Source organism: Falco naumanni, chromosome 7 (assembly GCF_017639655.2).
Source record: "Falco naumanni isolate bFalNau1 chromosome 7, bFalNau1.pat, whole genome shotgun sequence".
Lineage (NCBI taxonomy): Eukaryota > Metazoa > Chordata > Aves > Falconiformes > Falconidae > Falco > Falco naumanni.
The window spans coordinates 49811601-49825792 of record NC_054060.1 but is presented as its reverse complement, the minus strand read 5'-3'; the positions used below and the strand labels follow the sequence as shown (position 1 = coordinate 49825792).

Genomic DNA, 14192 nt, shown 5'->3' with positions numbered 1-14192 from the left:
CTGAGGAGGCGGCGCGGCGCCGCGGCCGGGTGACGGCGGCGGCTCCTTCCGGGCGGTGACGTCGTCGCCGGCTGCGTCCCTCGCTCTCAAAATGGCGGACGGAGCTGACGGAGGGCCTCGAGCGGGAGCAGCGGGTGGCTGGCTCCCCGTGCAGCCCCAGGAGCGAGCCATGGTGAGGCTGTAGCCCGGCGCGGCGGCGCGGTTCCCTCTGCCCTCGCTCGGGGGCTGCCTGTGGGCTGCCCGCGCCGCGACCCCGCCGCCCGGGCGAGCTTTTCCGGCCGCAGGGCGCCCCGCCGCTGGCGGCGGAGGGAGCCGGTGGGGCCGGGGCCGCCGCCTCCTCTTTGGCGGGGCTGCTGTACCGCCACGCGCCGTTGTGCGCTCGCTGTTGGCGGCGGCACCCACCGAGACGCGGCCGCGCGCCGTGGGGCCGGTACGACCGGGGCCGAGGGCGGGCGGCCCGCTCGCTGCTCCCCGGCGGGGCCCGGCCGCGCACCCGGCCGCTGCCCGCCCCTGGCCCCGGCGGCGTGGGCTGCCCCCGGCACCGGTCGTCTGTGCGTGGGGAGCGGGTCCTGCCTTCAGCCCGGCGAGCCGCTGCCCGGCGGCCCGGGGGGACGCGGCTGGTCGCCAGCTCCCCGCAGCGTCACCTACCCCCTGTGCCGTGTCTTCGTTTGACCTCTACGTTATTAAACGAGATCAAACTTAAGCAAGCCCTGCGCCCTTAAAACCTTATAGCATATACATGCATCTTTGATCCTTTTTCTGACCTTACGTTTCTTAATTAAACGTGATTTTACCGGGGGGGGGGGGGGGAAGACTGAAGGCTAACGAATTATTGTTTTACGGAGTGTGAATGAAGCCACAAATAATGGAGTTTAGAAAGGATGTAGATGGAGACGGTTGCTTGTTTGCTGAACAGAGTTACCCTCTCTTTTTCTTTTCTGTGAATTCCTTTAATCGTCTATGGATTTAACAGTCCTTCACTGAACACATCTTGGTGTTGCATCTGTCCGGTGGTGGTAGATAAGGGCCTGCTGTGCTTTCCTTCACAGCCTTGTAAAGTAATTGCTATGCTGCAAGCACTTTTGCTGGAGGAGTTTAAAACCCAGAGGCTGTCAGTTTAAGAGAGGGAGCCTGAATGTGTTTCAGAAACCTTACATTTTATGTTATGTTTTCCTGTTAGAACCTGAATGCATAGCATGGTTTTGAAGCTCTTTGACTATGGATGTTTAAAAGTCAAGCACTGGCAAGCCTGCGCACCACTAAAAAAAATAGGGGGATATAAATAGGAAAATGTTTACTCATAGATCTTTTCTCACAGGTTGCACTGTTAAGCCAGCAACTTTATTCACTGTACCTTTCCTCTCAGAATTATAAGAGTGTATACAAATCATGAGGTTGCAGTCTGCGACTACAGAGGCACTTCTAAAGTGAAGTATAATTCTGTGGCAGTAGCAGACCTATGTGTGGCTTTTCTTTCTGTATTGCAAATGATTTAATTTTAAACTCGTGAAAACGTAATTCGATTGCTTTATAGCGTCAAAAAATGCAACCTGAGTCAGGCAACTTCCTAAGCTTTGAGAGCCATGTCTAGGGTCAGAGGCACTGAGAATAATAGTTGCAATTGGCAGCAAAGCAATGTGATCAGCCTTTCATTATTTGGGGACATAAGAAGCTGAGTTAGCCCAGGCAACCCATTAAACTGATAATAGTCATATTGTGAAAAACATAGGGGAAGATGTCGAAGAGATCTTCAGGTGCTTAAAGTTGATACTGATCCACTAAGTTGTCTTAATTTTTATGTGGTTTCAGCCAATTGAGAATCTCTGTGCCAAAATTATCATTATTCCAGGACAGGCGGGTGGCCGCCCAGGCGGCATTGTCTGCCATATACCCAAGCAAACTGCAGAAATTTTCATAGGGAGTATGAGGTGAGTGTATTACATCAAGGGAGAAGGGGAGCTAGGGGTCTGGGCTTAGGTGGTGTCCGATAGCATTCATGAAGTCAGGTTGCAAACCTAGCTATACTGATGCCAGAGAGCTGTAACCTGGAAGCAGTACTCCCAATTTGTTGTTGTAGTAAAGATGGTACTAGTTAGGTGGAACTAACACATCCTGATTGCCTTATGTTTTCACTGTGCGCAGCTGGTCTGAATGTTCTTTCACTGTGGTGCTGGAATCGGGAAGTTGAGGGACTGTGGAGCAGAAACAACTGACTGAATGGAGTGAGATTTGGCGTTGGTGAACTTGTCAAATCTGTCTCGGTGTCAGCCCAGTGAGACTGACTCTCACTTTCCATCTCTGGCTTTGGGTGCTGTGCAGTACCACACCGTGACTAGTAAACCTTCTTAGAGTGCTGGCTGCATGATGCAGGATTACCTGAATGATTCTGCAGGAGCAGCACTGATTCTGAAATGGATGGTGATGATTTGGGTAGTAAACCTTTCAGCACGCAGTCCAACTTGGTGGTTTCTTCTGTGCGCTGAACTCCAGCTCTTTGAGTTCAATGACTGCAGTTGGAAATACCTGAGTTGGCGTTTCACTGTATTAGTTGAAGTCATGTCCTGGCTCTGCCCTCCACTTACTGTAGTGGCTGTATGCTTCCTGAGCTGAACCGCCCTGAGAGAGGGAGGGCTGAATTTGGGGTGTACTGCCACTGACCTAGTAATAGACTCTGTCTACCAAACTTTTACTTTCTTTCTTTCCCAATGGCATCTTAAGTTTGCTTGGCTGATTGGTGGGCTGGACTTGGCTTGTCTAGTAGTTGGCTAGCAGGCATTACTGGTGGCCTAATAAAAGCCTGCTTAGCAGGCTGGATCCATCCCTTTAGTTGGTTGTCCATCTGTATTCTAAACAAATTCCAGTTTGACTTCTGCCTGCTTTGCTGGCTGGTATCTGGAATATGCGAGCAAGGTTTAGATATTAAAACATTTCAAAGATTTTAGTTTATACTAGATCTTCAAATTTTGACATATATGTACCTTCTCCTTTATAACTGTGAGGAAAAGGGATTTTTTTCAGAATTACTGTCTTGTCATCAGTCAGTATGTCTATAAAAATGTATAGATGTAAGTGGGGTACTGGTGTTTAAGAAGAGAAGAGCTTCATAATGAGGAAATTGCCTTTAAAGGCAGGAAAATTTTGATTTTTTTTTTAATCTCAGAAAGCAAAACGATGCAGGTACTTGTGTATTCTAAAGTATTTCAGATCTTGTGTTGTGTGTCATTCAATGCTATTACATAGTTGAAGAAATGCACATGAGGAGCCTTGCTTCTGTAGTTGTATTGTAATCAAGTAGTAATATGGAGAGGATACTCATATACAGGTTATTTGTTGAGATTAATGAAATTGGAGCCAGGCATCTTATTTTGGAGTTGCAGTGACTTCTGCCAGTTTTAAATCTAATCTCTCCTAAACTGAATTAACCTGGTTAGACCAGATGATAGTCCACATAATTTTATATCAGATTATGTTAAGATAAATTAGTTTAAAACTTTAGGTAAACCAGCATGTTCTTTTGTGTAAATAAGTCCTAAACAGCATATAGTCAAAGCCGCTGGTTTTAGAATAGTGCAGTGTATTAGCAGAACAGTGTATTCTGTGCACTTGTATTGGTGTCCAAGAAGTGGAGTCTGTGAAGTTGCAACAGGTAACTTGAGCATTGCCTGCTTGCGTCCTTACTATTTAGCACTACCAAAATGCTTTTATTTTGTCAACGGCATTGGGCAGTGCTGTGTCTTCTCCTTCCTCGTCTGCTTTCATGTTTACTCATAAGTCTTGGTAATTTTTGTTGCTTTGTAAGCTTTGGTTAGTGCAGGAGTAAACTGTCATTTTGAAGGTATCTTTGCTCAGGTCTGCATAAAGCACACAAATTTTGGTTGCTGTAATTCTGCTATAATACTGTTACAGTGCTGCAAGAGGTACGTGACTCCAGGAGAATGTAGCTGCAAGTGGATGTCCCTGATAGCATGCAGCAGTTTAGGTGGTTCCTAGATCCCAGAGCAGTAGACAATCAAGGGAAAAACAGGCTGGTTTTGGTGTACAGGGGAAAGCATTTGGGAGATGCTGAGTGAGTGCTAAATACAGATAGATGTACCTGAATTTTATTACACATCCATTTTTGCAGAATTAGACTATGAATACGATGGATCTTAAAATTAATGGTAATTGGAAAATTGGGTGGTTGTAAGACAAGTTGGAGTATGCAGGAATTAATACAAAAACGTAGTGGGTTTTTTGTTTTCCCCAAACATAACTGTACCAAATTCATTAATTACTACTTTATAAATATCAACTGTAGTTGCCATTTCTGAAGTGCAGCGTGCTGTGAAGAAATTTGATAGATATTCAAGGGTAGGAGAACATGGAATAGATGTTAAGGATCAGACAATGAGAGAATCAGATTCTTTCTTTTGTTCCTCTGGAAACAAAAAGGATCTGTTGAATAGTCAGAACTTTAAGAAAAAGTTTGATTTTAAAATCTCAAAGACTACAAATAATTCTGCAAAGATGATAATGTTGTTATTTTTCTAGGGAGAATAGCTCCCCCCCAATGTATTTTGCACAACGTTTTGTTTAATTGCGTGATACTGAAATCCTGTTTCCACTGTTAATGGTACATTGCTGTCTACCTTATGCTTGTTTGACCAAAAATTTTGGAACATGAAAGGTGTTTAGATTGCAGTGCCTTGAAGACTTGGGAATTAATTCTAGAATTTCTGGCTACTTTGTTTTGCCTGTTGAACCTACTTAATAGTATCCTGCTAATTTTGTAGCATATTTAGACTAGAGTGCCTAGTTGGTAGACAGTATGATAGAGATACCTTCAGCATGGTAGGGAGAGAACTATGGGCTATGCTTTTACTTAAGGTGTCTCCTTGGGCACCTGATTGCATTCAGGCACTTACCCTCATAAACTGAAGCTGCACTCTTGTGTTTTGGAGGTGACTGTGATTTAAAACTGACGTCTGACCCCATGGTTTCAAAAAGTTTGAACAACCTTGCTCTGGTGTTGTTTACCCTGAAGCCGACATTAGTTCCAGCTGTCCAGCAGCCGAAAGAGTAACCAGTGGTGTTGGTGGTTACTTTTGCTTCTCTGATTGTCACTGGTTTGCTCTGGTTCAGCTAATTTGGCAGTTGTTGGAGACTACTGGAATCAAGGTAGATTTCTACTGTAGTCAAAGCTTTAGTTGTCTGCGCTGCTGTTACGAGTCTCATTCCCATTGGGCAAACACCTGCATCATTAAAGCATCTTTTAACATGAATTGGCACCCTGCTTTGACTTAGGGGCCAAAGTTTAAATGAATGTAGAGATCAAACAGTTCTTTCATGTCTTCAGGTCAGAGTTGATGTTTTGTTAGGACAATGTTAGGCAGTCTTGAATGTTACCCATGTTTTGCCAATAGAAAATAACTTTTGAAAACAAACTTGCTACTTTCGGTGTAATTACAGATATCCAGAGCAGACTGAATTTTGGCATATGGCTGGTTCCCAGCCATGTTATATGAAGGAGCCATGTGACTGACCTGTCAGAGAACAGGTATTTCATGATTGAGTTCTAAATGGTAATTTTTTTTTAGATTAGCTTAGATTCTCCACTAAAACATTAGCTTTATTTTGTTAGAGAATGTGAAACACATCATGAACACCTACATAGTGCTTCTGTGACAAAAACTAGAGGAGTTTCCATTTTAACTCCCTGAACTGTGCCCTTCCTGAGATAGTAAAATTTATGCTCCTGAAAAAATCATTTTGATTTATGGCAGGGAAGAGCAAATATGCTAATTAATTTCTAGTGCTGATTTCTGAAACCTCTTCTTTGGGGAATATAAATCTTTGAGGTTGAAATAGATTGCCTTATCTCCTTGTTACTTTTACTAAAAATAATGCCTAGGTGTTCTGTACTGCAGTTGGATCTTATTTTCAGTGCATTAGAAAACTGATATTTTTAAACCAAATTAAGCAGAAGGGAAAATTGAACTAAAAATTTAAAAGCAGAACTTTATATGGAAATGTTAGTTCAAGAATCTTTTGGAGTTTGCTTTCTAAAGAATTTTTAAGTGTTCTGTATAGTTACCAAAGAACTACTCTGTGGTTATCCTTTTAAAATGTCTTTTATAGTTGCTCAATTGCATAGATAATATCAGAATAAAAATTTTCTGTGATCTGTTGTCCTGCTAATCTCTGATTAACTAGTAACATTAGAGCAAAGGTGCATTGGAGCAAAGCAGCCTTTTGGATTTGGTATTTGTTGAATGGCACCTGCTTGAAATCAGTTGTGTCCCCAGCATTTTATGTATTTACTTCTAAAACCCTGCTTCTATCTGCTGTTTTGACAGGCAGCTGGTATTGCCATCTCGTGCTTGACAGATTTGTGTCATGTACAAACTTCAAAGTGGTTTTTTTTACTACTACTTTAAATTGGAATATTGGGCCAGATAAAGGTTTTAGTTTGTGCTGCTGGCAGTGCCTATTCCTTCATAATTTGTTATTTAATGTGTATAAATATTAATATTCCTTCTTGTCACTGATTGCATCAAAACTATATTTTTAGATATAGAAAAATTTATATGGTCCCATTTGCACTAAAAGATCAGTGTGTTAATCAGTGCAGTTGAAGTAGAGCTGCCTTTTATAATATTGCCTAATACAAAGTGTTAGTTTGAAAAGACTTCAGAATTCAGACAGAGCTGTGCTTAGAATGTAAATCAAAAACTTGTCATGGAAGGTGGTGGCTACTGAATTAATGTATGTAATAAACCTGTTGCAATGATAAAGAAATTCTGTCACAGTGGTAAGAAATCTCATTTGATGCTTGATCTATAAGTGAGAAGGGAATTGAAAGAGTTTGTTCACTTTTCTTTTTCTTTATATGCTTTACTTAGCTCTCATTCCTATTATTATTTGCAGTATTCACAAATGAATGCATATGTGAATGACAAAATTGGATATAGATACATTGGATATATGTGACAGATATTTTGGTTTTTTCATAGTAGGATTTGTGGGGAAATATTCTTCATCTTCTCTGACCTTTTCTGATGTGATGCTTGTTTAAAGGGTTTGGAAAAAGCTTATACGCTGTCTTCTTAGGTGTAGTAGAAACCTGTGTGTTTGGTTGGAATTGACTTGGGATGATCTGGGCATGCTTACACATGAGAAGGAATATTGGTAGTCTGATCCCACAAAGAAACACACGTTTCCATGCAAGATAAGAGACTATCTCCTGATCTTTCTTAAGTGGTATTGCAAGGTACCGCTCTTAAAGATTACAGACTACTGCTTTTGTTATACGTAACAAATCAAATGGTTGGGACAGAATGGTTGCTGTCTCTGCTCTTTTGACAAAACTGCTTATGCTTGAGAAACGTAGCTTTACAGCTCCTCTTCATTCCCTTCGTGTAGTTTGAGAATTATTGTAATCTTAAAAAAAGGAGAATGTGACAGGAATCTGTGATTAAAGGAGGAAAAGAGGTGGGGCTGGAGAAGGTTAGAGATACTAAATGTAAAAGAAAAGAGGCAATACGTGTCTTTGATGCATGCTCTTCACTAGTGTCAGTTTCCCAAGTGTCACTTTTGCCTGTCGTTTTAGATGCCTGGCAATGCCCACCGACATGGGGTGGATGTTGCTCCCTCGGCAGCACGGGTGGTGGTGTGCTGCTGCTGTGATTACTCCCTCAGCTCACTGGTCATTGTGGCGGTTTTATTTCTGGACCATGTGTATGTCTGTATGGTCATTCTTCAGTTAACTTTTAATAAAAATGAGAAAATGACCAAAAATCCAATTAAAAGAACATTACTAAGATTGCCAATATAGATACTCAAAAGCTGAGAAATTTCAGAATTCAAATTTGAGGTGAAGCCTTAATTTACTCCAAATGTATGTGGAGGTGATATTTTTTCTAAATTCGGTAATTTTCGGTTTGCAGCCTAAAAATACTTTGCAGTGGAATAATGGCAGTTGGAGCGGAGCGTGTTCAGGTCTGCTTTGTCTGGACTTTGCTCTGTTACAGTGTACTGGGCTGTGAGCACTGGGGGGCTGTGGAGAGCCAGTCAATGGTAGCATTTTAGTTACGTGATAATGTTTTTATCTTAATTGTGTTACCTTATGACCTCTGCCTCTTTCAGTACCTATTTCAGATTTATTCTTGAATGGAGTCACATTTGGAAAATTACTTTTCTGTGGGGCTTACTTGTAGAAGAAATTGGAATTTTAATAGGGATTGAGAAAGAAACAGTATTTCCCTTGGTGAAGGCATTTGAATCACAGAATGTTTAGGGCTGGAAGGGACCTCTGGAGGTCATCCTGTCCAAACTCCCTGCTCAAGCAGGGTCATCTAGAACAAGTTGCCCAGGTCCGTGTCCCGTTGGCTTTTGAGTATGTCCAAGGACGACACCTCCACAGCCTCTTGGGGCAGCCTGTGCCAGCGCTGGGCTGAAAGCTGCAGTGCAAGCCCCCTGTCTGTACTTGCAGCTGTCTTGTACAGCTCCTGGGCTTTTCTAGACTCCCAGCCTATCCTGTGCATAGGATGGTTGGAACTTCATCGATGGTCATCAATGACCAGTTGATGATGATACAGTAATTTATTTCCTCTTCACCAGTCAGTATATGATCAGTAAAGGAAAACTAACAATTTAATTTTTTATGGTTTTTTGTATCTGTAGCAACTAAGGACTTGACAGATGTGTGCTTAGGTAAAGGAGTGTTCATCAAAGTATTCAAACCTGAGTGTCAGTATATGTGTGCAAAGGGACCAAGCTAGCATTGGACAGTCAATCTGAGCTTAGGGGTGTGCTTTATTTGGCAGCTTCTGTATTTTTTCATGGGTTTGTGCCTAGTTTTATACAGTAGAATATAGCATACCAAACAGATTTTGATGCAAGGAATAAATTACTTCTAGGAGACACAGAGGGTATGGGATAGATCTGAAGTTTAGCCTCGGGCAGCTTTTAGAAATAAGAAAAAGAATATTCTTCTTGTGAATATAATGGGTATTTCCTGGGTAGCGTATAGGTTGGAGATGTAATTTAGTGTGTTTACCAGAAGACAGCCAGCCTGCTTGAGAAAGTTTTCTCTCTTCCCTTCTTCCCTCTCGTTCCCTATGTCCTGTCATCCCTCCTCTGAACAGCATTTAAATAGAATTAAAAGCTTTGCACAGGAATGCTTGAAATGTTTGTGAATTAGACTGTATGAGAACCCATTCTACGCTTCTGGCAGATTTTAAGGAAAGCTCAGCCTTGTGTTTCTTAAAGCTATGATGCGCTCTGTTCCAACAACGCAGAAGCTAAATTTATACCATCCTTTGGGAATAGAGCTCACCAAGATAGAAGAGCTACAGACTGGGATTCTCTTGTGCTTTGCTAAGGGATCACTTACCACGCACCCCATGTGAACAAATACAGTAACCAAATTGGGAAGGGAACTTGCTAAAGCCATAGTGCAGTATAGGTAAATTAAAACAAAAACTAAAAAACAAATTAGAGGAGGGAACCTGTTTAAGGAGGAACATTAGATTATGGAGTTTCATTGTTACAGGAATAATTTACTTCTGCTCATTTTAAATCAGACATATAAAAATAGAGCCGTGATCAAGGAATTAAGTTTTCAGTTAAATTTAACAGTATGATATCTTTCTGAGAACCCCCAGCTAAGCGTGATATTTTTCTTCAAGTGTTGTTATGCAAGTATGTGATAAATTAGGATTTCATTTTCGGTTGCTTTTTAAAATTTGGTGTCTCTTGCCCCAGGTAAGCATAATTTTTATTTTAAAAAATGTTGCTAGGTAGTTGAAAAATTTGAACAACTTAATTAAAAAGGCACTCAGCTAATTTGTGTCCTTTCCTTTGGTTCCTTTAGCACTGTGAATATGTGAAAATAAATAGGTACCTATATATTTGAGTGCATATCTGTATATGTATACAGAATGCATCTGTATTATATACATGTGTATGCTAAAGTTTTTATGACCAATATGATGGTCACAGTCATGCTTACTGTTCAAGTAATAAATCTGTTCTTGATCTAGAATTTTTATTAGAATTGGCATTTAAATAAGTGGTTCCCTTCACTTCATGGATGGATATGTAAGGATGGATTGAATGCTTTGTGATTCTAGAAATCTGATTAGACAGGTCAACTTGCCCTTATAAAGTGAGGATATTCTAGGATGATTTGAGGACAAATTTGCTCTTCTGCTTTACCATATTATTCATGACTTTTCTTTTCCATCAGTGTCTGCCATGCATTTTTTTCCATAACTTTGAGCTCATGGGTCACCATGATAAATGAAGTAACGGACTACCTAAGGGTAATGCTAAGGAAAATTGGTGGGTAAAATACCAGTAGAAGCCTTGGGCTAAACCTAAACATATTAATTTAGCACTACAGAAGTGTAGTGTCTTGTTAAAGCCATGAAGAAAGTGTTTAGAGTGACTACAACCTGGAACAAATCTCCTTAAACAGATTAGTTTTGGGCAATGGATGTTATTGTTAATCTAGGCTGTTGCAACATTGTATCTCATTTCCATTTCTTCTGTTTAGGTTTTGTATGTAGGCAGTTTTTTGTGGTTGGTTGTTAGGTAAACATGCGTTTTTCAGAAAACAAATATGCAATTTCTACAGGTTGTTTGCAGATCTGGCTTTCAGAGTACCTGGGATTGCAGCACTTTGGACTGCATATATTCCGGATGAATTTCTTTTTTTGGAGAACTGTTCTGATCTAGGCGGTAAACTAGGGAGCTGTAACCTTATAGATCTATTATTTAATCCCTTAGCTCTGTTGATTTGGGGGATGGGGGGGTGGGCAATCCAATGGTTTGATTGATGTAGTTTTCATTTTAATTAAGAAACTGGGGTATTTTTTGCCTTTCACATAAGATGATGTGCAATTTCATCCTTCAAAAAAATTGAATGGTCTGCTTCATTGAGCCTTCTCTCAATCAGAATTCTTTGGGTGATTGCTTTGCTTATTTTCTGCTTGCTGGCCTAAAGGAAATTCCTTTTACAGCTATTTGTGAACCTGCATACATAGTTTTTTCTTGAAAAATTAATTTTGGGGTGTTAAGGTTGTGTATGAAAGGATGTTGTCTTTAAGAGCCTTGATGGGTACAATTGTTACCTGATTTGCAGTGGGGAAAAACATGGTATTTTGAAGTAATGGGACGAATGTGAAGGAAATAATTCAGACTTGAAGGACAGAAATAGAACAGTTGGAGAGAACTGTTCTGAAACTAGAGTAGTTAAAAGTAGAATTAGGGACTTAAATTAAGAAGACTTAGAACCTCAAGTCAAAACACGAGTACTTTCTTTAATTGTCTTATAAATATAAAATTGCATTTTAGTCTGGTTTCCCAAGGGCATTAAGCTTACATAATCAGTCGGGGTTTTTTTTTCCCCCTCAGCAGCTAGTTAACACTGACGACCAGTTTCAACAAGGCTTTACTGAAGTGTAACATTTTCAAAGACCTTTCAGTTGCTGCATGTTTTTTGATTATCAGGAGGCTAAGGAATGAAGCCCAAACTTATTTCCCAGCTAAGACACAGAAACCTGCTGTTGCTTTTTCCATTTGTTGGCAGCTGAACAGACATCAAGATTTGTATATTCACTGACCTGTTGGCGAGCATGTAGTTGAAAATGAATTAGTGCATGCATTGCTCTACAGTAGCATACTTGCCAACTCTTGCCTCAGAGTGTTTTACTAGAAGAATTCAAGGTAACAGAGGTTACTGTGGTGGGTACTGAAAGGAAAATAGCAAAGAAATCCTGGGAAAACATGATTTCTTGGGTTTTATTGCTTGCAGAACTGACTTGTGATGTGGAAAAGAATTCTGGATTCATAGAAAAAGTGCTTAATGTTATTTTCTTTTTATTTATTTATTAATTTATGTTTATCCATATGTGTACTTTTCTTGCAGTGGTATGATGAAAGATTCAACTTCCAAGCTACATTTTTACAGTGCTTGGCAAAACATGTGCCAAATATTTACTCAGCTGAAATGGACCCCTTGCTGGAGAAACAAGAAGAAATGGTCCAGGCAGCAATATTATATCCCTTGGAATGTTATTTGTTTGGGGAAGACCCAGATATATTCCTGGAGAAACTACAACAGAGTGGAACCTCCCAGCTCTGTGGGAAAGTGTTCAAAGGAGGGGAGACAACATACTCTTGCAGGTAAGAATGAAGGTATGTTATCATGAATGTTCCCATGTGAGATAAGTGGTTTAATAAAATCAGTTGCACTGCTAACTAGTAATTTCTTGTGTCATGGTAGGTCTTTACTTAAATGACAGTGGCATTTGCTTCACATTTCAAACCACTTCACAGTGAGGGAAATTGCATATGAAAAGCGGGCTCTGACAGAGAAATGGGAAAGAATGTGGAAAGGATACTAAAGGTGCTGAAAGCAATTCGTTAAAAGTATTGGATGATAGGGTATGAGTATGGGGTCTTGACCTGACCTGAGCGAGAACAGGCATAAAAATCTGTGCGCTGTACAGGGCTCACCCTTTCAAAGTCTGAAACGGAGTCCAGCATTTCTGAGCATCATTGGTCCTTTGCTTAAGCAATAGGTGTGTGACCAATGGTCATTTTTTCACCTTCTTTCTCATCCTGGAATATATGAAAGATGGCATTCCATTGATTTGATTAAAATTATTTTATTAATTATGATTAATACAAATATATTAATATGAATAATATATTGATACTAGAAAGCCGGAGGTCTCTGGTGGATGTAAAGACTGCAATAATTAGCATTAATATGATACTGTTGTCATAGTTTATTGTACTTTCAGTTTATCTTAGAAGCCTAGAAAAATTCATCAGAAATACTGAAGGAATATTGTTAGGAATGATTAATTTTATTATGGCTAAAATACCCAGCCCTTAGAATTTAGGAAGTGTCAAAGTGAAAGCTCTATGTGAACTTTTTGTTTATGAATCACACTGTAAGGTTTTAATCAATCACATACTCTTCAGCTTTTCCTAGGAATGAATTAGTGTTGTATATGAAAGGAGAATGGTCTTTGAAGAAATCCTTACGTGTTTGCTAAAAGGTATATAGCAAATGCAGCATTGGACTCTACAAAGGAAAAGGATGGTCAAGGCAGTTCAGTGCTGCTGTAACAGCAATAACTCTGTTTCTGCCTCTGCAGAGTTCTTATATGGTAGCAGGTAAAAAGGCAAAGTTATGTATCTCAGAGGTGGTCACTTTTTCTTATTTTTTTGAGTTCCTTTCTTGCAAAAATGTGGCAGTATTTGTACAAAATGCTGTACTTAACTACTGCAACTGAAGTTAATATGAGTTTGCTTTAGGCTTCTAAAATGCTGAAAATAATAGATACTCTGAAATATTAAAATCGGAGTGCCTTGAATTGGCCATTCAAATCTAGCAGGCACTTCTGGCTTGTTTTTTCTTTTAATTCACTTTGCAAGTAGATTTATGGTAATAAATGAATGTTAGTTAAGTATTAAATTATTGTAATGATGATGATCATCTAAAGGTTTAAAGAAAATTTATTCTGTAATCATAATTACCACACTATTTTATTCATATTGTAAAGAAGGCTTGAACTAAATATTGAATGATGGTGTGAAACAAAAAACTTCATATATTGTCATGGAACACTTGTCATCGACATTTTGCATAGATTGAAACAGCATTTAAAGCAAGAAGAGTGACCATGTTTTAGGGAAAAAAGGCAATGTAAAAAAGCATATGTTTGGAGCATGGGGGGGGGGGGGGGGGGGAAAGAATTAATTGCCCATGAGTGTAATTCTGGATTTTCAGATACTTGAGAGCATGACTGAAACTGTTAAAATTAAATTTTAAAATGTATATATTCTTTGGCTCATTTAATAAAGTAATTATCTGTAGACTTTGACTTTTAACTGTTTTGGAAGTTACAAACATAACCTAGCAGAAGTGTAACAAAAGTTTCATTAGCAAACTGGCTACAGTTGTTGGAAACAATAATAAAGGTTACTTCAGAGTCATCGTGGTTTTTAATAGCTGCTGATTCTTAGCAAGAGAGAAATATGTTAGCAACAAGTTTTGAAAGTGGAAATCAGGCATGTTTCTGATAGAATCTGGTATAACAGGTTCAAGTACGTGGTTCAAGCCTAACAAGATAAGCTTTCATCTTCTTTCTGTGACATGGAGTAGCCAATGTTTTTGTAATTTGAATCTGTTAATC

General features: G+C 39.8%; 1 protein-coding gene across 3 annotated transcripts in view; it reads left to right on the top strand.

Moving 5' to 3' along the window:
* Nucleotides 1-38: 38 nt before the first annotated feature.
* Nucleotides 39-14192, top strand: part of UBR1 (ubiquitin protein ligase E3 component n-recognin 1) — a 73915-nt gene continuing 59761 nt past the window's right edge. For all 3 annotated transcript variants that reach the window (XM_040599920.1, XM_040599921.1, XM_040599919.1), the window contains exons 1-2: nt 39-172; nt 11912-12168. In XM_040599920.1, coding sequence (XP_040455854.1) covers nt 92-172; nt 11912-12168 — 338 coding nt within the window. In that variant the 5' untranslated portion in view covers nt 39-91. The remainder of the gene's footprint in view (nt 173-11911; nt 12169-14192) is intronic.